The following is a 20805-nucleotide window of genomic DNA, read 5'->3' on the forward strand; positions in this document are numbered from 1 at the left end:
GTGACAACAAGAAGCTGAATAATAAAGCTTTTGGATTTGTATCCAAAAGTTTCTTTTGTACCCTTTGATGTTTTCCTTCATCGCTATCCTCTCATATTGTTTATATCAACATCAACACTTCGATTCCTCTTGTACAACATCAAACAATCCATGCCCATTGGTATCATATATACATTTAAAAAACTAAGATGGATTTTTCAATGCAAAGAAAATCAGAAGATGTGTCAACATACCTCATAATAAGACATTGTTCTTGGTGGCTAGCATGAGGAGTACAGTCACGGATAACTAAAAAATATTGTTTGCTTCTTTTACCTTTTTAATGATTGCATATCGGATTGCAGTAGGCAGCAAATTTATTAAGTCATTCTATATGGAAGAACCAAGATAATGATCACAAATTTTTATCATTATTAGTGATGCACTCAACATCGTCTTTGATAGTTGGGTCAAATGCAGCCAAGATTTTAACCAATTCTAATTAAGAAATTTCCATTGTTGTCTTGGTATAGCATTACTATATGGTATTCTGTATATGGTGTATGTATATGAATTTGACTTACATGTTATTTTATTGTATCAAAATTGTTAAAAAATCGATATGCTAATAGAAGAAAAACAATAAAATATTTGATTATTTATAGAGGAATAGGTGAGGAAATAAAGTATTTCACATGATAGAGATGACATGAATATTTTTCGTAATTAATAAGAGATGACATGGACTTAGTGAAAAATGATGTGGACACCTTGCATTGCATGAAGAGATAGAACATTTAGTGAATCAGTTAGTGAGAAATGATGTGAACATCTTGATGAAGAGAAAAATCATCTAGTGGGATTTTAGCTAGTGGAAAATAATATAGACACCTTACATGAAAAGAAAAATCATCTAGTGAAATTTTGCTTTATAAGAGTATATAAATACATTTGTTAAATACAACAAATATTTTTTTGTGAAACTATATTTTTGGAGACAAATATCAGTGTCACTTTAAAAAAAAGTCTACTTTGAATATAAAAAAGTAGTATGTACTAAAAGTTGAAAAATTAATTAATCTACGATGACGTGAAGAAAAAAAACGTCAAATACATGTAACAAGAGAGGGGCGTTGGACGTGTCTAGAGTACTGTTACCAGCATGAGCATGACCCACGCACCATTTTTCTCACTAGTAAGGCCTTGTTTACTTCCCACCAAAATCCAAAAAGTTTTCAAGATTCTTCGTCACATCGAATCTAGCGGCACATGCATAAAGCACTAAATATAGACGGAAACAAAAACTAATTACACAGTTTGTCTGTAAATCGCGAGACAAATCTTTTGACCCTAGTTAGTCTATGATTAGACAATATTTATCACAAACAAACGAAAGTGTACAGTAGCGAAATAAAAAAAAATCACATCTAAACAAGGCCTAATACGGACCGACGACAGCTCCCTATTCAATTCGTTCGTCTTGTGACTGTGACTCCTAGCGTCGGACGTACGGGTAGATCAAATTCCACCACTGCGTTACCATGAAATAGAGTCTATATCAACACGTATGTTATCCACCTAACACTAAAAAAACATTTTAGGAAACAAGTGATTAATATAGGTGGGACATACGCTACTACAAAATTGATTTGTGGCAACGTAAGCATTTTGAAGATGCATTTGTGGAGGCATCTAATCCCAACTAACAGAGGCCGTCTCCATAGTGGCCAACAATATTAACAGCAGAGCATCTTCAATTGTTTGGAAAAATGACTTGCTATCTTGTTCTTTTAGAAAAAAAAAGAAAAATCCTTCTCTAATGGCTTGGAATAAGACTTGCTAAATTTTTTCAAGTTGCAAAAAGGAGGAGCCGCGCGCGGATCTTTCCGCAGTTGTTCTCGCTTGCTATCCCGCGCCGCGAATGAAACTCCCCCGCGTAGTGTGAAACTCTGCTGAAAGCTGCTGCTGCTGATCCATGTGTGAAAGCTGCTGCTGCATGGCATACTGGTGGTGGCTAGAGGAAGCAGGACGCTGAAAGCTGCTGCTTACTAATGGTGGATGGAGAAAGCATGGTGCTGAAAGCTGCTGCTGCTGCATGGCGTGAGGAGGCCAGACTACGTCCATCATAGAAAATCTGTTGGACCAGGCCTATTTTTCTATGTTTACCAAGTCCAATTTACCAAACTATTAGAGATATAAGAAAAATTCACTTGCCAAAAGGTTTAGCAAGTTGTCAAATGACAATTTTTTCCAAATCAATTTTTCCAAACAATTGGAGATGCTCTTATGAAGATGCATTTGTGGAGGCAGCTCCATATTTAGCCATCTCTAGTCTAGCTACAAATATATCTTCAGAGACACCTAGCTTTGAAAATCACAACATATTCTAGGAGCGACCTGATAACAAAAGCCGTCTCCAAAGATCATTTGTAGAGGCAGTTGTATATAGAGTCACCTCTATAAAAGCTACGGGCATAAATTGCAAGCTCCACATCTTCCTCCTTGAAAAAATTATTGTAAACGGAGGAGGAAGGAAAGAGGGTCTTAGCTACCTCAAAAAAATTGCAAATCTAAGTGGGAAGGTTTTGATTTTAATTCCTTTGGTGAAGGAGGCTTCAGAAGGTAAGTAAACGCTATTCGAAGCCTCTTTTTGAAGTTTTGTTTTAGTGGTGGATTCATGTGTAATTTGAGTTTTGACTTTCTCTTTCATTGTGGTTGGGATATATATGGACGAAGTTATACCAAATCTTTAAGGTAATAGGGTAAATTTAGTAGCAGAACAAGATTATACCCTTATTTAGTGGTCATGTCTTGATTTATTGGTCTATTTATTAGTTTTTGCGTGGTGAATGGTTTGGATCTAGATCTAGAATAGGTCTGGGATTAGACTTTTTATTGTCAATATTCCTATTATTATTATTTTTTGATAAACTACAATAAGTTTATATGAACAATAATTGGTTAAATATTAACTAGTGGTAATTATTTTCTTTAAATTGTTTATAAAAATTAAGAACAAAAAATATTTGTTTAGTGGTATGTTAGTTGGGATTAGATGCTTGATACTCAGCTTACCCCGAATTGTTGTTGCAATTCCCTCGTTTGAGAAAGGAAAGATCCCGCGACAACCCGAGCCTTCTAATGATAGCGTTAACGTGGTAACTAGGAGGGAAGCTAATTAACCCTCCACCGCACTGTAAAGTATTTCTAATTGTTTGGCAAAATTCGTTTATCAAATCTTGTTGTTTGCCAACTCTTAAAATAATATAAGGAGAAAAATCTCATCTCCAACAATTTGACAATTTTTTGTTTTCAAAAATCCAAAAACTCGCTAACGAAAAGAAGAGGCCCGTTAAGCGAACGAAGAGCCCCGCTAAGCATAAGAAGAAAGACCGATGCCAAGCACGGAGCGCCCCGCGCATATTTGCATGCTAAATAGGGAGATATGCCAAGTTAGAAAAGATGGGAAATTGAAATGCCAAACTGTTGGAGAGGGTTTTTTCCTCACTTTGCTAAAAAAATTATGAATAGGAAGTCATTTGCCAGTTGGAGATGCTCGAGCATCTCCAACCATTTGGTAAAATTTGTTTTTCAAATCTTATTGTTTGTCAACTCCCAAAATAATATGGGGAGAAAAAAATCTTATCTCCAACAGTTTGGCAAATTTTGTTTCTAATAACCCAAAAACCCGCTAACAAAACAAAGAGTCCCGCTAAGCGAACCAAGAGCCCAGCTAAACATGAGAGAAAGACCGATGTCAAGCATGGAGCTTGCGCTTATATTTGCACGCTAGACAGGAAGATATGTCAAGTTAGAAAAAGATGGGAAATTTGAATGCAAAACTATTGGAGATGGTTTTTTCCTTATTTTGCTAAAAAAATTTATGGATAGGAAGTCATTTGCCAAACTGCTGAAGATGCTCTATACTATGGGTCTGTTTGGTTCCTCTTGCTATATTTTAGCCAGCTAAACTTTAGTCACTTTAGTAGCTAAGCTTCTAAACACACTAACTAAAAAGAGCTAAAATAGTTTAGTCGCACTAGTTACCTAAAATAGTTTTAGTAGCTAAATTTTAGTTGAATGGATCCAAACAGAGCCTATATAGGCATGTTTGGTTAGGTGGCTAACTCCCAATCAGACTCCAGATAGCCACCTTCTAGTGTTTGGTTGCTTGTAAACAGCCTAAAGCTAGGCCTAGATAAGCCACTTTAGTGGTCCTAGCCTGGCTCTAGGAAAAGAGATAGGGGTTTGTTTTTCGCTGGCCAGGCTTGGCTAAGCTCTGACCAAGTTCTCGTCACCTCCCGAATCGTTGCGCTCGCGTTCTTCCGCCGCCGCACATGCCATGCCCCGACGCTGATCGTCTGACGACCCCGCCCCCAAGGCTGCTCACCCTGAAGGTCACCTGCTCCTTCTTCCCGCCAGAGGACCTATGCTCCAAGTCCCAACCGAAGGTCTCGTGGTCCAAATCCCCACTAGAGGTCTCGTGGATCTCGCGCCTGGGAGGGAGGAGGGGGCTCACTGTCTTCATGTGGTGTTGCTCGTGTTTAGAAGGAAAGTGGGGCCCAGGCTCGTCGGCTTCCTCTGCTATAGCTCGCAGCCGGGGAGGGAGGAGGAGGCTCACCGCCTTCATGTGGTACGGCTCATGTTTGGGACGAAGGAGGGGCCCGGGCTCGCCGGCTTCCTCTGCTACAGCTCACGGCTGGGGAGGGAGCAGGGAACTCACTGGTTGCCGTATAGGAGGAATGAGGGGACTCGCATCTAGAAGGCGTGAGTGAGCTCGAGCTTGACCTCCCCTGCTCCTTTTGTCGTACTCCCTCCTCCCCTACTCTCTGGGTAGTGGATGATTTTGTGGTGGTGATGCTGCTGTCAAGATGAACAAGGTGAAGGAGGTAAGATCACCGTTGTGGAGTGAGGTAGCAGTACCAGCTAATCCAGCCAACCAAATAAAAACTAACTTAGTTAGGCTTAGTTAGCATATGACAACCAAACACTACTAAGATAGCTTAACTTGGACAGAGTAACTCAAATCTAACTTATCTTTCTAGCCAGGATAGCTGGAGCCATATAACCAAACGCACCCTATATACGTGGAAACATCTAGGGGATAAAGGACAAAACAAGCTGGACACGCGAGCTGTTATAAATACCCATACAGAAGGCACGAACCATGTTGTGACCAATTTCTTCCTTGCAGAGTGTTGGGCGATGGACGTTGCCTTAAGCACCACCATGGCTGTAGCTGTAGTCATCGCCCTTTTCATCCCTGCACTGCTGCTGACACTGGTGCAAAGAAGACAGCACACTGGCCATAATAAGCCACCTCCGGATCCGCCGGAGCCCAGAGGCATTCCCCTAGTGGGGCACCTCCACCTCCTGATAAAGAAGCCACTCCACCGCACCCTCGCCCACCTCGCCGACCGCCAACGCCATGGAGACGTCCTGGGCCTGCGATTCGGCTCCACCACCCGAGTCGCGGTTGTGTCCTCCGCCTCAGTCGCCCAGCAGTGCCTTGTCGCACTGGACACCTCGTTCGGCAACCGCCCGCGACTGCCGTCCGCGAAGATCCTCTCCTATGACTGGTCGACCATGGGGCATTCCAACTGCGGGGCATTCTGGCGCCAAGTCCGGCGCACCGCCGCCACGGAGATCTCCTCCGTGGAACGAGTGCAGCACTTCGCCGATGTCCACGAGCAGGAGGCGCGGGCCATGGCACGCCGCCTTTGTCGTGTGGCGCTTGCTGCTTCTGAGGGGCGAGCTCTTGTAGACGTCAAGGCACGGCTGTGGGAGATGCTAATGAACGGCTTACTGGACATGCTCTGCAAGAGGACGTCCTCTCGGAGGTAATTAACAATATGATGAGGATGGACATTATGCATGATTATAAATTAATGGGTGTTTAATTAAATATTGTCATCCGATCGACCTCTAGTGGTCATCGGGTAATAATGCAATAGTAATGGACAACCAACTCATAAATTTATAAAAAAAGATGCATATGCACGCACAGTGAATGTGATGCTAAAAGATGACACTGACAAATTGTTGTTGTGCTGTAGTAGTGACGAACAGGACGACACCGTGGAAGTGAGTGAGGAAGCCCGATGCTTCATGGCCATGGTGGAGGAGACGATGGAGCTCACGTTGACGGTGTGGGACTTCCTACCGGCACCGGCACGGTGGCTGCTGGACGTTAACGCGGTGGGTCGCCGGTTACAGCGACTGCAAGCAGACAGGACTGAGTTTTTGCAGAGGTTGATTGAGGAGCACAAGGAGATGGAGAAGGGCGGTGAAGTAACACGCAGGACGTTGGTCCGGGTGCTGCTGGAACTGCAAAAGAAGGACCCCGAGGCCTGCACGGATCAGCTCATCCGCTCCTCGTGTATTGTGAGTATCAATATACTAAAAAATATGGGTCATTTGAAACTTTTTACTAGTACATAGTATGATTTGAAATATCTTAAGTGAGTATATATATACCGTGGAGAATACATAGAAATATTGAAAATCACGGTGTGGGTAATCATATTGCGTCATTCCGGGCATTTCATCTAATTTCATCTCTTCGACCAAAATTTATTTTGTCTGCCTTCATCGTCATAGCTTTATAAATTCGATGGATATATACGCGCGTACACTACTAATCAAGTTTTTTTTTTTCAAATTAATCTCATTTTGAAGAGTGCAATCGAAGCTGGGGCACTTAGTACAAGCTATACAATTGAGTGGGTGATGTCTCTCTTGCTAAACTACCCTCACGTCATGAAGAAAGCTCGCGATGAAATCGATGCATGCGTTGGGGAACCTAAACGCCTGCTGGAGGCGACTGATCTCCCCAAGTTGCCATACCTTCGATGCATCATCCTAGAGACGCTTCGGCTGTACCCAGTGGTACCACTTCTGATTCCTCGTGAATCCTCTACCGATTGCATGGTCAGTGGGTTCCATATTCCCAAAGGAACGATGCTTGTCGTGAATGCATTTGCCATCCATAGGGATCCTGGGACATGGGATGACCCAGAAACCTTCCTCCCGGAAAGGTATACATCCTGATACTGAATAATCGTTCTCAGTACTATATACATTGAGCTATATATTGCTAGCTGCACAATACAATTGAGCTAACTATATGTAAATATGCACGCGCGCAATATTATTATGTGTAGGTTTGAGGATGGCAGGAACCAAGCGCAAGCGGGCAAGATGGTGGATCTGTCATTTGGCATGGGGAGACGACGGTGCCCAGCAGAGAACCTGGGGATGCAGTTGGCAGGCATTGCTTTGGGAACTATGATCCAGTGCTTCAACTGGGAACGAGTGGGCACGGAGCTAGTGGACATGGCTGAGGGCTCTGGCCTAACCATGGCAAAGAAGGTTCCTCTGGAGGCCTTCTGTCGACCTCGTGCTTCTATGCTCCATCTTCTTTCACAAATCTAAGGCCTTGTTCAGTTCGCAAAAACTTGTGAAAAACGGCACTGTAGCACTTTCGTTTTTATTTGACAAACATTATCCAATTATAGAGTATCTAGGCTTAAAAGATTCATCTCGCGGTTTACAGATGAACTGTGCAAATAGTTTTTGTTTTCATATATATTTAATACTTCATGCATGTGCCGTAAGATTCGATGTGACGGGAAATCTTGAAAATTTTTGACAACTAAACAAGGCCTAAGTCCAAATAAGCGTACGTACGTTGCTACTCTTATTATATCCCTATATATGCATGTAAAAGCAAGCCTAGTATATCAAAATCAAATTATAATCTGTTGTGTACGTACAGCCAGATGCATGCTTGGTTCATGCAGTGGCCTAGCTTCCCTTTTCTTTCATTCGCATGTAGTGGTGGAGTCCATGGCGCGCGGCAAGCTCTGGTCGTGTGGGATGGCGCGACGTGTGCAGAGCGTGGTGCGCACGAACGCCACGATCTTGTACTCATATGATTTTCTTATATATATATATCAATAAAAGAACAACAGAAAACGCTGCGCCCTTGGCAGCACCAAAAAAAAATTCCACTGTGTTCGCATTATTGCGTGTTCTTGAGTTTCGTTCGAGGGCCGTCTTCCTCGTGCTTCTATGGTCCATATGCATCTTCTTTCCGAAGTCTGGCTTGCTAAAACTCTGTTTATTGCATATATTTTATATTAAATTAAATTTAGATCGCTGCAATTTATGTAGACATATATAGTCTGTAATTTTCTTTCAAGAATTAAAAGAACATTAGACAAAATCATAAACCCGACAAGTGTGTGCACTACTTCAGAAAGACAAGATGTGATTCTGTAGATGAGAGTTGCCAATACCTTGCCCGTCCATGTCACCAACAGGATGGTCCGATAGGCAATCGATTGATTGGGTCGTGGACCATATTGCTACAGGCTTTTGGAGTTATAATTAGGTCTCGTTTAGTTGTGAAAATTTTTATAAAATAGATATTGTAGTATTTTGTTTGTATTTGATAAATATTGTTCAATCATGGACTAACTAGACTCAAAAGATTCGTATCGTAAATTATATAATTAGTTATTTTTAATTTATATTTAATGTTTTATACATGTGCCGTAAGATTTGATATGATGAAAAATCTAAAAAATCTTGCAAAATTTATAAGGAACTAAACAAGGCCTTAGGATGGTCGGATAGGCAATCGATTGATTGAGTCGTGGACCATATAGTTGCTACAGGCTTTCGATGTGATTTTCAGCTCAAGTGTGCACTTCGTAAACGTACGATGTGGCTGTAAAGATGCATTTCAGAAACCTTCATTGGGGGCCTCTAGAGTCATAGATACTGTGTGTGCACTTTACGTCACCAATAGGATCGGAGTTAGGATGGTCGGACAGGCAATCGATTGATTGGTTCGTGGATCATATAGTTGCTACAGGCTTCCCGCTTTTGATGTGATTTTGAGCAAAAGTATCACTACGTACTGCAGTACATATTTCTGGTCATAATACATTTCTAGACGTAGAACTCTTCGCCTGTGTTAATCAATAACATTGGAGGCCCTGCCCGCCTCCAGAAATATCAACTAGAAAGGTGGACATGGTATCCTATCCATCTACAAAAATAGCAACTACAGAGGCAGGCTTCTTATGACATCCACATCCACATCTATTAATTAATAAAAACAACAAAAGAAATCCACTACTCCCGAGCCTGTTCCTAAGCTTACCGGTGAGCACACCTTGTGCCAGATCCGCCACCGCACTGCTCTTCCGCCTCCTCCACGCATAGGGAGCCCATGCCATCAGGAAGCTCGCCGTGCCTCCTCCATGGTGGACGCTTCGGCAGATGCACCATCATTGAGCCCATGCCATTATGAAACTTGTGTAGTTAGAGAGTCCAATGGCTACGAAGGAGCCTTGCCTTGATCGCATTGACAAGTTTGTCAGCTCTGACTCTAGTTGCATCACTACCGCTTCGACCTTGTCATTGATGCCTCACATAGATCCCGCCACCAAGTGTAACATGGATGCCTCCACAGATGCGCTGCACAACCTTAGATATGTAGGAGGGAGGATGAAGATCAAGAAAATTAATGAGTGATTTCTAGAGGGAGAGAGAGGAAGAAGATCCAGAAAGGAAGATGCATACCACACATGCCGGGGAGGTAGGCAGGGTAGTGCCATAGCACGCTAGAGAGCTGGACCCGGGAGACCAGCACGCGCACCAAGTGTGGGGGGCACACTAGGGGCCGAGCACAGAGAGGAGGCGAGCATTGTGAGGATGGAGGTCTGTCACGCCGCACGAGGGAGGGAAGGTGCATCCCGCAGGGTCACGCAAGGGAGGCCACATCGCCATGCTGCCTCACCATGCGAGAGAGTAGAGAAGAAGAGAGACGAATGAGAGAGAGTGGAGGAGAAGAAACCCTAAGTCGCTTTTATATATAACCCTGGTAAGCTAGAATGGGCCACAATTTTCATGGGCTTGGTTGGTCGACGCTTGGTTGGTCCTCGAATGTAGACTTCTTAATAAGAGGTTCGTCTCTGAAAACAGGCTCTATTTTCATAGGCGGATCTCTTAAAAAACCCATCTCGTAATTTGATTTTGAGAAATGAACATTTTTTTGTTGTCGTAAATCCATTTTGGAAGATAGAGAAATTTTTGATGCCTCTGTAAATGAAAGAACCACCTTTAAAAATAAAAATTCTCCATCTCCTAAAATCATTTTTGTAGCACTGACATAAGATGTGATTCTAAGGATGCATTTCAGAAACCTTTGGCTTTGTTCATTTATACACCAAACCAAGGGGTTTAGAGAGGATCAGATGGGATTAAGGGGGACTTTGACATGTAAGGCATACTTTGGTGGCTATCACACCCTAAAATTTCTGATTTTGGGTTATACATAGAAAACATTAACTAAAATAAATATTTAGATATTTTAATAAAATTTTAAAAATTTAGTTTTATGTAGTGTCAATTAGTTATATAAAAAATATAAATCTTCAGACCTTTCTGAATTAATTTGACGGAATTTTATTTGAAGTGATGTTTGCTTCTAACTTCTCATGTGTAGATAGTGAGCAAATTCTTTAAAATACGTCTAGTAGGTTGATTTTCCTTATCTGGCAAGTCTTTATTTTTTCTACAATTAAATCCCTTGTTTTTTAGCTTAAACTTTTGTTTAGAGCTTCTAAAAATCTTTTCTTTATAATACAAATCACTCTCTTAAGTTTCTTGTCTATCAATCAATCTCAACAAATTTACTAGGAATTATTTTAGCTTTTTCTAGAACTTGTTTCCACTTTTATATAAGCATAATTTAATTGTTAGGTGCTCCAAATTATCTTATCATGAGCTTAAAATACTTTACTTGGGTTTCTAGTGTCTCTAAGAATTTTTTCCGTAAATTTTCAAAACTTTCGGAGTATTTTTATGGTTTAAATAATAATTCTAAACTTTTCTAAAACTATTTTATCCACGAAATTAATTCATTTCGAAAAATAATAAGATCTTTTTTATTAGCGTTCAACGTCCATGTTTAATAATATTAATAAATCCTAAAGACATGTCTTTGTTTACTAATTGGTTTTAACGTTTATTTAACCCATTAGTAAATGTGGAAGGTGGCACTCAAATCAAAAGTAGAGGGCTGGAGTTGCTCTAAGAAGCAAGGTGAATCTTTTCCATTTCCTGGCCGCCAGTCGGATCGGAAGAGAGTACTTGCTTCGTGGCTCGTGGCTGCCTGGCGGGCGCTTGTGAATCCAACAGTGGGGCGTCAGAAATCGGCGGCCTGCAGTGTAATCTGTCAATTCCTGATGGGCCTTCACAAGTGGGTCCAGCCCACCAGTAGACTAGGCCGAGCCCGAGCCGAAAAGTGTTCGAGACTCGAACGTTGTCGATTCTTTCCAGTTCCAGTGCGGAGCCGGAGCGGAGAGTGCGGGCAAAGGCCCGAAGGGCACGCCGACCAGCAGCTTCTTTTCCGCCGCCTCCCCTCACCACTTTTCCCTCTGCTGTGCTGTGCTTGCCGCTCTCCGCCTCTCCCCGATCTCCACTCGGCTCGTGCCGCTTCCAACTCATTCGACTGGATTCGAGCGCTCGACATCCGCGGAGCCTTGGCCGCGAGCCTGCGATTCGAATCCTGAGGACGAGATCGACGGAGCCCGGCGGCAGCGACCGAGTTCCGGCCGCCAATGCCACCGCTGCTCTTGCTGCTCCTGTTGGCTGCGGCGCTGGCGCTGGCGCCGGCGCCGGCGCGGTCGGGGGACCCGTACGCCTACTACGACTGGGAGGTCTCCTACGTCTCCGCGCAGCCCCTCGGCGTCAAGCAGAAGGTGACGCCCGTCCCTCCTCCCCTCTCCCCCCCCCTTGCATTCCTGCAACAGCGGCGGCATCGACACTGACATGACATCGGCGGTGGGCTGGCACCAGGTGATTGGCATCAACGGCCAGTTCCCGGGCCCTCCCCTGAACGTGACCACCAACTGGAACGTGGTGGTGAACGTCCGCAACGCGCTGGACGAGCCGCTGCTGCTCACCTGGAACGGCGTGCAGCAGCGCAAGACGGCGTGGCAGGACGGCGTGCTCGGCACCAACTGCGCCATCCCCGCCGGCTGGAACTGGACCTACACGTTCCAGGTCAAGGACCAGGTCGGCAGCTTCTTCTACTTCCCCTCCACGCCGCTGCACCGCGCCGCCGGGGGCTACGGCGCCATCACCATCAACAACCGCGACGTCATACCCATCCCCTTCGGCTTTCCCGACGGGGACATCACGCTCTTCATTGGTGACTGGTATAACCGTGGCCACAGGGAGCTCAGGAGAGCGCTCGACGGGGGCACCCTACTGGGCGCCCCTGACGGCGTGCTCGTCAATGGATTCGGACCCTACCAGTACAACCAATCCGTGGTTCCACCAGGGATTGTCTATGAGAGGATCAATGTCGAGCCAGGTTTGCATTGCAATTCGAAATTTCCATTTGCTAGACTACTACTAGATGGAGAGGGGATGAAACCAGTAGTATTGTCTTGGGGATTGTCATTTCAGGGAAAACTTACAGGTTTCGGGTACACAATGTTGGGGTCTCAACAAGCCTCAATTTCAGGATCCAGAACCACAACCTGCTCCTTGTTGAGACCGAAGGCTCCTACACCTCGCAGCAGAACTACACCAACTTGGACATCCATGTTAGCCAGTCCTACTCCTTCTTGGTCACCATGGACCAAAATGCCAGCACTGATTACTATGTTGTTGCCAGCGCACGCTTCGTTGATGCAGCTGTTGTGGATAAGTTAACTGGTGTTGCTATTCTCCATTACTCTAACTCCCAGGGTCCAGCCTCTGGCCCTCTTCCAGATCCCCCAAATGATCAGTATGACACAGCGTTCTCTATAAACCAAGCAAGATCCATCAGGTATTTCTGTTGATTTTGGATTACTCCTATCCCGTGCATTGTAGATGGCGTTGCTCTTGCTCACATACAATGCATCCTTCAACCATTGTCCTATTTCAGATGGAATGTTACAGCTAGCGGTGCCCGCCCCAATCCACAGGGCTCATTCCATTATGGTGACATTACTGTGACAGATGTGTACCTGTTGCAGAGTAGAGCACCTGAGCTCATAGATGGAAAACTGCGCTCTACTCTCAATGAGATTTCTTACATCGCGCCCTCGACCCCTTTGGTACTTGCACAAATATTTAATGTCCCCGGGGTCTTCAAATTGGATTTTCCTAATCATCCTATGAACCGACTACCAAAAGTTGACACATCTATTATAAATGGCACCTATAAGGGCTTCATGGAGATTATATTCCAAAATAATGCCACAAATGTGCAGAGCTACCACTTGGATGGCTACGCATTCTTTGTCGTTGGGTAATACAGATGCCACACTCCTCTTCTTTATCCATATCTGCTTCGATTCTCAATCTGACGGTTGTTTTCTCTCAGGATGGATTATGGTTTATGGACAGAAAATAGTCGTGGCACCTATAACAAATGGGATGGTGTTGCACGCTCTACAATCCAGGTGCTGAAATTTACTGCCTCATAGTCTTTATAGACATCCAAGTTAACATTGCAATAGTTCCAGTATGATCAGTAAACATGCTTAAATATTCAAGCGCATACCCCACAACTTAAAAAGCCCATCTTTTAGCTGTTATTCCAATATTAGTTGGAATGGCAGGTAGCAGATACACACACAATGCTATTAACTAAATTATTTGCTATCTGACTGACGAAAGTATATAATCTCAAATTAAAAAAAAAGACTGATGAAAGTATATATATCCTGTAGTGGTTAAAATAATTTTTTTCGTGTCTTTAGTTTAATGCTATTTCAATAAGGATAAGTCTATGAGATGAATTTAGATAGTTAATCAGTTTGTTTGCTCTAGCAATTTCTGTTCTTGAACACACATGATAGTTGTTTTTCTTTGAATTGAAGAAGAGAAGGGTAGAAGCCCTGAGTACACACACACACTGCCTTAGGTCATAGAGTACAAACACACCCATAACTAGAACAGAAAGGGACCAAAAGGTGACCTAAACAGACTTCATTTTTGCTTCAGGAATGAATCAATGTTCATTGTTCTGTAATCTATAATAAAATGTTAAACAATGTAAATATTGCTCTGTACTATCCACTTTGCGATGCATCATTGGATTGCTGTACAATCCTTAGCTTGGCATGCCTTTGATTCTGTGTCTACTTGATTGCAGGTATTCCCTGGAGCTTGGACAGCTATTCTTGTGTTTCTGGACAATGCAGGCATTTGGAACTTGCGTGTTCAGAACCTTGACACCTGGTACTTGGGTCAAGAAGTGTACATAAATGTTGTTAACCCAGAGGACAACAGCAGCACTATTCCAGATAACGCAATTTTCTGTGGTGCACTCTCAAGCCTACAGAAGTGAGCTTCCTGTGACTTTGTACATGTTATAAAGTTTGCACCACAAGCATAAGTTTACTTATTTCTACCTGTTCTTGCATAGAACATGGCCTTGATTTTTTTTTTCTCTGCAGAGAACAATCACATAGATTCCAATACTCGGAAGCTACTCCAGTTCCACTGTGGGGGAAAACAGTTTCTCTCCTGGTTTTGTTGGCATGCTTTGCCCTTTGGTCGCGATGATTCAACCCCCACCTAAGTTGTCTATTGATGTCAATAGGGGGACACTGCTACAATGGACATGAAAGGCAGTATGGATGATGCTAGGTTATTTTTTGAGAACTCTGATTCTTGATTTGGTTACGTTTGTGTGCTTTGATGCAACTCCCAAAAGTGGGAGATTTGCAGAGGTGGAGTAAGATTTTTTTCCCCTCCAGAAGTGTCTGTAAATAATGTGCTTGGTGTTGCCGTGAGTTGATTGTTTTCATGTTTTGTATGTAATTTGACTGGTTAATTAAGACCACTGTGTTTTACTTATTGCCAAGGTTGAAAGTTGTTAGGATTCCGATCTTGATCCTAGAAGCTTAAGATACCATAATGCCAAATCGAGACTAATGATCTTATCATGTATTTTAAATATAATCCTAGGATTCTACATAATATAATCCTATGATCCAAACATAATATAATTAATATAAATGGCTTTTCAAATAGTTGATGGTTCTATGTGACAATACTATTTAAAGTTAAGAAGTCCATGTGTAAGTTTAAAAGGGCTAATTATGTTAATAATAATTAATATCATAGGTTTCAATCTTTACAACATATTATAAATCTTATATGAATTTATAATTTTGTCAAATCCAACGGCCAGTTATTCGACCTATTTTTTCGATTCAAACAATATTTGCTTATTTGGTATCGTAGCTAAGGTGTTTAGTGGAACGCCAGCACAATGCAAATCCTAGTGTCTGTCGTTGTCAATCTGCCTGCTGCGATAGAGGTTTGTTTATACTCAAATCCCGACTCAAGTTCAATTATTTGACAGCACGTCGATATGGTTGATGGTCAAAATATCAAAATTGAACCCCCCAAGAGCCGGGTAGCTGCTGATGTTCGTCCGTTCGTTCTTTTCTTTTATCCGTCGTGAGTCGTGACTTTGAATTTGAAATTTGAATGCTAGTACTACAGTACATTATTCGTTGGTAGGGTACTAGTTCACCATTGTATCTAAGCAGAAAGGAGACCCAGCTGAATTCAATGGAATTCCTTTGAAATTTCTCGCTGGATTGCACATTGCAGTGAGGGTTTGCCAGAGCTACTCTGCTCAATCATTCAACTACAGGAATGGCAATGCTTAAGAGTTAAGTCTTGACCCGAATGGATTGCCTGTAATCAACTATCAATAATCATATTAAAAGGAAGTTGAGATGCTGAAGCCTTTCCCCAGGGAGCCAAGAAAATCAGCTGCTGACTGACTGACAGTGACATCAAGGGATGAGGGATCCAACACACATGTTTATTAATTTGCTCAGCATCTCTTTTCGGCACATGATTTTCGCCAGAAAGGGTAAAGAAGGTTACTTTTCAACTAAAAAATTTTGTGAATTGGAAGCTTAGAACACAGCTCCTCTTAATTGAGCTGAGTAAGCAAGCAAGCAAAGCTGCCTAGTTAAACCCTGAAGAGAGCCCAACGAAGCTACTGGATTCTTCTCTCTTCTCTGCAGCGCAGCTTCGGCAGCTGGTGGTCTCTACCACTACCAGTGTGGTCTCTACCCATGGCGGCCTGCGCGGCGGCGCGCATGTTCGCGTACAACGCCACCCTCTGCGCCTGCGATCCGGGGTACTACTACTACCTCAGCGGCAACGGCACCGGCAGCTGCACCCCGATGCCTGGCGGCGGGTGGGGGGACTGGCAGGTGGGCTCCGTGGGCGCGCCGCGGAACCACAGCCTCTACTTCCTGGAGCCGGTGCTCTCGATCTACGCCATCCGCCGCCTCACCCAGTCCCAGGCCGTGATCCTCGAGGCGACCCTCGCGTTGCTCCTCTGCTGGCTCGCCTTCTGCGCCGCAGCCAGGTTCGCCGGCCGGGACCCTCGCGGGGAGAAGAGGATGTTCCGGGCCCGGTACTGGGTCAGCCGCCTCGACTGCCTCTTCGACAACAGCCACTGGACGGTCCGTTCCCTATCTCTCTTGTTTCCGGTGCTAATTTCATGCCGATTCTGTACAAATTTAACCAGAAACGAATCAATGCGCTTAGGAATTGCTTAGGAATCAATGCGCTTACGAATCAATGACTTAGGAATTGTATTTCGACAACAGCCACTAGAGGCTGCTGGCGCCTTCTTTCTGCTGTACTGCTTCCCAATGAAAGCGTCCACAACAATTCTCATGTTGGAAACTGAAAAAGTTTATCCTGAGTCACATTGTTTTGGCTCCTGAAAATGTCCAGGGGGATCAGCAAGTACTAAGGAAAAGAAAAACTGAGTTGGGTGGCACATTTTCAGTTGCTAGCTTGATCATCTTCACTGGATTATTGACTGTGTAAGTGCTGCTCATAGACCTTTCTACAAAAAATTAATCAGCTCCTCTGCTTGCTTTTATTAATTCCCATATCTAACTTATTCTCAGATTATTACAGGCTCTTGTATCAAGCGATCAAAAGGCGCAGCCTTGAGATGCATCGAGTCAAGCCAGCCAACGCTCCGGACCTGCTGTCTTTCGTGAACGATCTTGAATTCCACATCACAACCGTCTCCAGCATGTCCTGCACTCAAGCAGTTGCTCCTTTGACGGTAGCAATGGGGACACCCGGGTTCATGGACTTCAGGGTGGTTCCCCTGCCAGCACTGTTCAACTACAGCTGCACAAACACGAGCCAGGGGCCATCCATTACGCTCAGGTGCAATGGATGCCGGGTCCCTCCGAGAGACCACTACGTGTCCTGGCAATTTGTCGACCTGCCAGGGCAGCCAGCAACCGCTGTTGGTTTCCAGTTCAACCTGACCGCAAGGCAACATGGCAACAATCAGCACATGAGCTTTGTGAGTGGTACGATGAACTCTGACGGTTACGCTGATGATGGCAAGTTGAAGACGTTTAGGGGAAGAGATTCCAATGTTCTGAAGATCCAGCTGTTCCCTCAGATATACAACAATCTTGGTAACCTGAGGCTCTTGCAGCCACTGGTTCAGGACTTCACTCAAGGATCTACATTTTCTGATGTTGGCAGCTTGAATTCATCTCTGCAGAACCCCAGGGATGGAGTGGTGAATACTACTCTTTACATAAGTTATCTCTCAGACTACATTGTGGAGATCAGCAAAGAGAGTGTAGTAGGACCAGGTGAGTCTCATGAAGCATTGTCCTTTATGCACAGATTTTACATTTGTAGCATCTAATGGAGACAGTTATCTGCAGTTAGTGTACTCGCAAGTATTGGTGGCCTTTATGCCTTCAGTGTGGCAATTTGTCTCTGCCTCATGGCTCAAGTAAGTCCTGCCAAATTGGTTTTCTTGTCTGAAAACCTTGCCGATGTATTTCATTTTGTGCCAATGAAACTAAATAGTCCAACTTCGATTTCTGCATCTTTGCATCCCTTTGCCTTTTTATTTGGTTCCTTCACGTCCACTGTCCATTGGGTTGTTATTCACGCTCATTCCGTGGCACTGAAACAAAGGAATAACCATGAGCTGCCTGTTTATCATAGCAAGAAAATAAAATAAAAGATATGCAATTGCTCGTGCTATTAACACATCATTTTTCAGTGTGAAGCAAGGATAAAGAAGCTTCATGATGAGGATACCAGAATGCTGAAAATTCTGAGCAAACGACGAGCTCAGCGAAATTGGGACAAGGTGAAGAATGATTTGATCCAAATTTGATCATTATATCATTCTGATTGTCTCCATGATCAATAAAACATATTGATTTTGCTGGTAACAGGTGCGGAAGTTTGTCATGTATACCTGGGGTCTAAGCAGCCTGGACCCATCTGATAGAACTGGTAAGCAGCCTAAAGGGTCAATGATGGATTCTCTGCATATGAGAAGAGATCCAGTTAGAGAAGGAATCTAAGATGCTAACAGACCTAATAGAGTTCCTGATGAAATGGTACAGCATTTGTTCTTTTTCAGTAGCTCTTGATGCAACACTCATATTTGTATTCAGTTCAGTAAAATATTTCGCTTCCACAAATGGTTATTTTTGTGATTTAGGAATATTTTTTTCTTCTTCCATTGAATTTGTCTTATTCTGTTTGTACCTTACTTCTAATTTAAACTCAAGGAATGAGTCTTGTGTAATGTTGCAGGGGGAAGTTGACATAGAAAGAGCTGAGGGAATGCAGCATTCAGGCAGTTCAAGATAGCCTTGATGGATCAAGGCTTTAGATGCAAAGTTGACATAGCCACTTTGACTAATTCCCACCCCTTACTGACATCCTGCGTTCAAGGCTTTAGATGCAAAGTTGACATAGCCACTTTGACTAATTCCCACCCCTTACTGACATCCTGCGTAGATGGATCGTTTGAAAATTTCCCCTTTGCATAGTCCTGTGCTCCCTGATCGACGTACCTGAACCGTGACTCATGTTGGGTTTCAACTCTAGGCTACCCCAACTTGCTTGGGACTAAAAGGCTTTGTTGTGGTTGTGGTTGTTGTTGTTGTTGTTGTTGTTGTATAGTCCTGTGCTCCCTGAAGATTTGTCAAGACAAGGAGCAAAAATTGTAGAGAGGCAGATTGTCCTTGTTGGTTGCACCTGAAGCTGCAGAGGTAGACTTCCGCCATGTTCCTGGTATAACTTCACTAGTCACCACCCAGTTGTTATTTTCTAGTTAGCATTACACTAAGTCACTAACACATTAACAGTATACAAAACTAGCATCCTATTGTGTCATGAATTTGTGATTGGTTACTCAGCTGGTGCTTGGTCAGAATGACTCCAATATTGACATGGATGATTAGAATTACTTCCCCAACTTTTGTTCCTATCCTGAAACAAATACCAGTTTTAATAAACTGAAAGTTGTCCCCTGCATGCATCCATTTTATTTTCACAGTCAGTTGCCCATTTTCCCTCTGTGAGTGCCATGTTTAATGGCGAGAAAATGGGATTGCAGAACAGCTGTACAATAATAATAATAAATTGCCTGAATTCCTATTGCTTTTCAGGTTGTCATGCTTGATTGTTTTTATGTACAGTTATATCTGAAAATGTAATGATATTCCCCATTGAAAATAGTTGCAAAACTGCAAGTCTTGAAGAAAAAGAATTAATAACAAACACTCATAAACACTACTTATTTGTACATGATTCTACTCAAGCGATAATGCCTTCATATTATTGATGATTTATTCATTCATAATACTGATTCTAGCTGCTGGAGCGAACCTGGTAACCAAACGCTTACACTGACAGCTGTGCCTCCACCATAGAACTGGTATGGAGCAGTGCTAACTATTTATCCCCTCAAAATCACATGTTGCCTTTCTTGTAAATCAGTAACAGAGACAATTTTGGTTCACAGCTAGATTGATGGAACTTATTATTTGTAGATGTTGCCAAACCTTAATGGCAACCAAAGTTAAGATAGTGCAGTCAGTTTGGTGCATGAGAAAATGCTTTCTGGAATTGTTCCAGTAAAGTTGTTTGTTCAAAGATCGAAAAGTTTCAGATTGGATAGGACAGAGAAGTTACATTATTGTTGAGCACTCCGTGGAAGTTGTTGTTCCATTTATACATTTGCTGAGAGCCGCTGGCAGCTCTCCCGACAGGTGGTTTTGGCCCCCAGGTGAAGCTGCTCTAGTCTCTTGAGCTGCCCTATTGAATATCTGGGATATCTCCACTGAGACCGGTGGCTGCAAGATCCAGGACAACCAGATTTCTGAGCTTATTTATGTTTCCAGCGTCAAAATGTTGTTCCTTCCAAGTTCCAACCAATTGTTAGAAAGAGAGGCGCAAAGCCAGAGAGGTGTTCTAAAGCCAGTCTCAGCAGTTTCTAACTTTAGAAACAGCGCAAAATAATTTCATACCCATGACATTTTCTCTGCTCTCATATAACTCTTATCATCTCTTTCTTTACTACTGAGACTGGTCTAACCATGTTGTCACTCGTAGTGATTATCGTTCCAAAATAAGGTCCCGTTTGGTTTGTAATGATTTTTTTAGCACCTATCATATTGAATGTTTAGACACATGCATAGAGTACTAAATATAGATTATTAATGAAACTAAAAACAAAACTAAAAGAATTTGCGAGATAAATCTTTTAAGTCTAATTAGTACATGATTGGACACTAATTGTCAAATAAAACGAAAGAGCTACAGTACATACTAAATTTTAGCACTCCCAACCAAACACCCTCTAACTTATCATTCTAGGTTTGGGTATGGAAACCAATATAACGGTAAAATGATATTTCAATCCCTATGAAAAGCTGGGCATTGGACAGTGGCGCAGTGCACGATTTCTAAAAAAAAAAAAAC

General features: G+C 43.0%; 2 protein-coding genes across 4 annotated transcripts; both read left to right on the forward strand.

Annotated features, from left to right (window-relative positions):
* Nucleotides 5143-7966, forward strand: LOC8082283 (isoflavone 2'-hydroxylase). Of its 2 annotated transcripts, none has more exons than XM_021451322.1 (5): nt 5143-5819; nt 6036-6363; nt 6658-7016; nt 7143-7414; nt 7650-7966. In XM_021451322.1, exons 1-4 carry the CDS (start codon nt 5185-5187, stop codon nt 7411-7413), a joined length of 1593 nt encoding a protein of 530 aa, XP_021306997.1. In that variant the 5' UTR covers nt 5143-5184; the 3' UTR covers nt 7414; nt 7650-7966. The 2 variants fall into 2 exon arrangements, with proteins under 2 accessions (XP_021306997.1, XP_021306998.1); XM_021451323.1 differs by having other exon boundaries at nt 6039-6363.
* Nucleotides 11358-19354, forward strand: LOC8082645 (monocopper oxidase-like protein SKU5). Of its 2 annotated transcripts, XM_021450137.1 has the most exons (13): nt 11358-11756; nt 11854-12373; nt 12469-12835; nt 12935-13300; nt 13376-13454; nt 14150-14340; nt 16397-16493; nt 16771-16862; nt 16960-17663; nt 17739-17809; nt 18086-18175; nt 18264-18431; nt 18631-19354. In XM_021450137.1, the coding sequence occupies exons 1-12, from the start codon at nt 11616-11618 to the stop codon at nt 18393-18395; spliced, it is 2850 nt and encodes a 949-aa protein (XP_021305812.1). In that variant the 5' UTR covers nt 11358-11615; the 3' UTR covers nt 18396-18431; nt 18631-19354. The 2 variants fall into 2 exon arrangements, with proteins under 2 accessions (XP_021305812.1, XP_002465266.1); XM_002465221.2 differs by lacking the exons at nt 16397-16493; nt 16771-16862; nt 16960-17663; ... (2 more) ...; nt 18264-18431; nt 18631-19354 and adding an exon at nt 14454-14884 and having other exon boundaries at nt 11360-11756.

The sequence above is a fragment of the Sorghum bicolor genome, chromosome 1 (assembly GCF_000003195.3).
Source record: "Sorghum bicolor cultivar BTx623 chromosome 1, Sorghum_bicolor_NCBIv3, whole genome shotgun sequence".
In the NCBI taxonomy this organism is placed as follows: Eukaryota; Viridiplantae; Streptophyta; class Magnoliopsida; order Poales; family Poaceae; genus Sorghum; species Sorghum bicolor.

What these genes read in the sequence shown, in the direction of transcription:
- LOC8082283 (XM_021451322.1), top strand. Translation starts at nt 5,185, where the DNA reads ATGGACGTTGCCTTAAGCACCACCATGGCTGTAGCTGTAGTCATCGCC. An exon ending in TCATCCGCTCCTCGTGTATT is followed by an intron (nt 6,364 to 6,657) that starts GTGAGTATCAAT and finishes CTCATTTTGAAG; the next exon opens with AGTGCAATCGAAGCTGGGGC. An exon ending in GAAACCTTCCTCCCGGAAAG is followed by an intron (nt 7,017 to 7,142) that starts GTATACATCCTG and finishes TATTATGTGTAG; the next exon opens with GTTTGAGGATGGCAGGAACC.
- LOC8082645 (XM_021450137.1), top strand. Translation starts at nt 11,616, where the DNA reads ATGCCACCGCTGCTCTTGCTGCTCCTGTTGGCTGCGGCGCTGGCGCTG. An exon ending in TTCACTGGATTATTGACTGT is followed by an intron (nt 16,863 to 16,959) that starts GTAAGTGCTGCT and finishes AGATTATTACAG; the next exon opens with GCTCTTGTATCAAGCGATCA. An exon ending in CTCAGCGAAATTGGGACAAG is followed by an intron (nt 18,176 to 18,263) that starts GTGAAGAATGAT and finishes TGCTGGTAACAG; the next exon opens with GTGCGGAAGTTTGTCATGTA.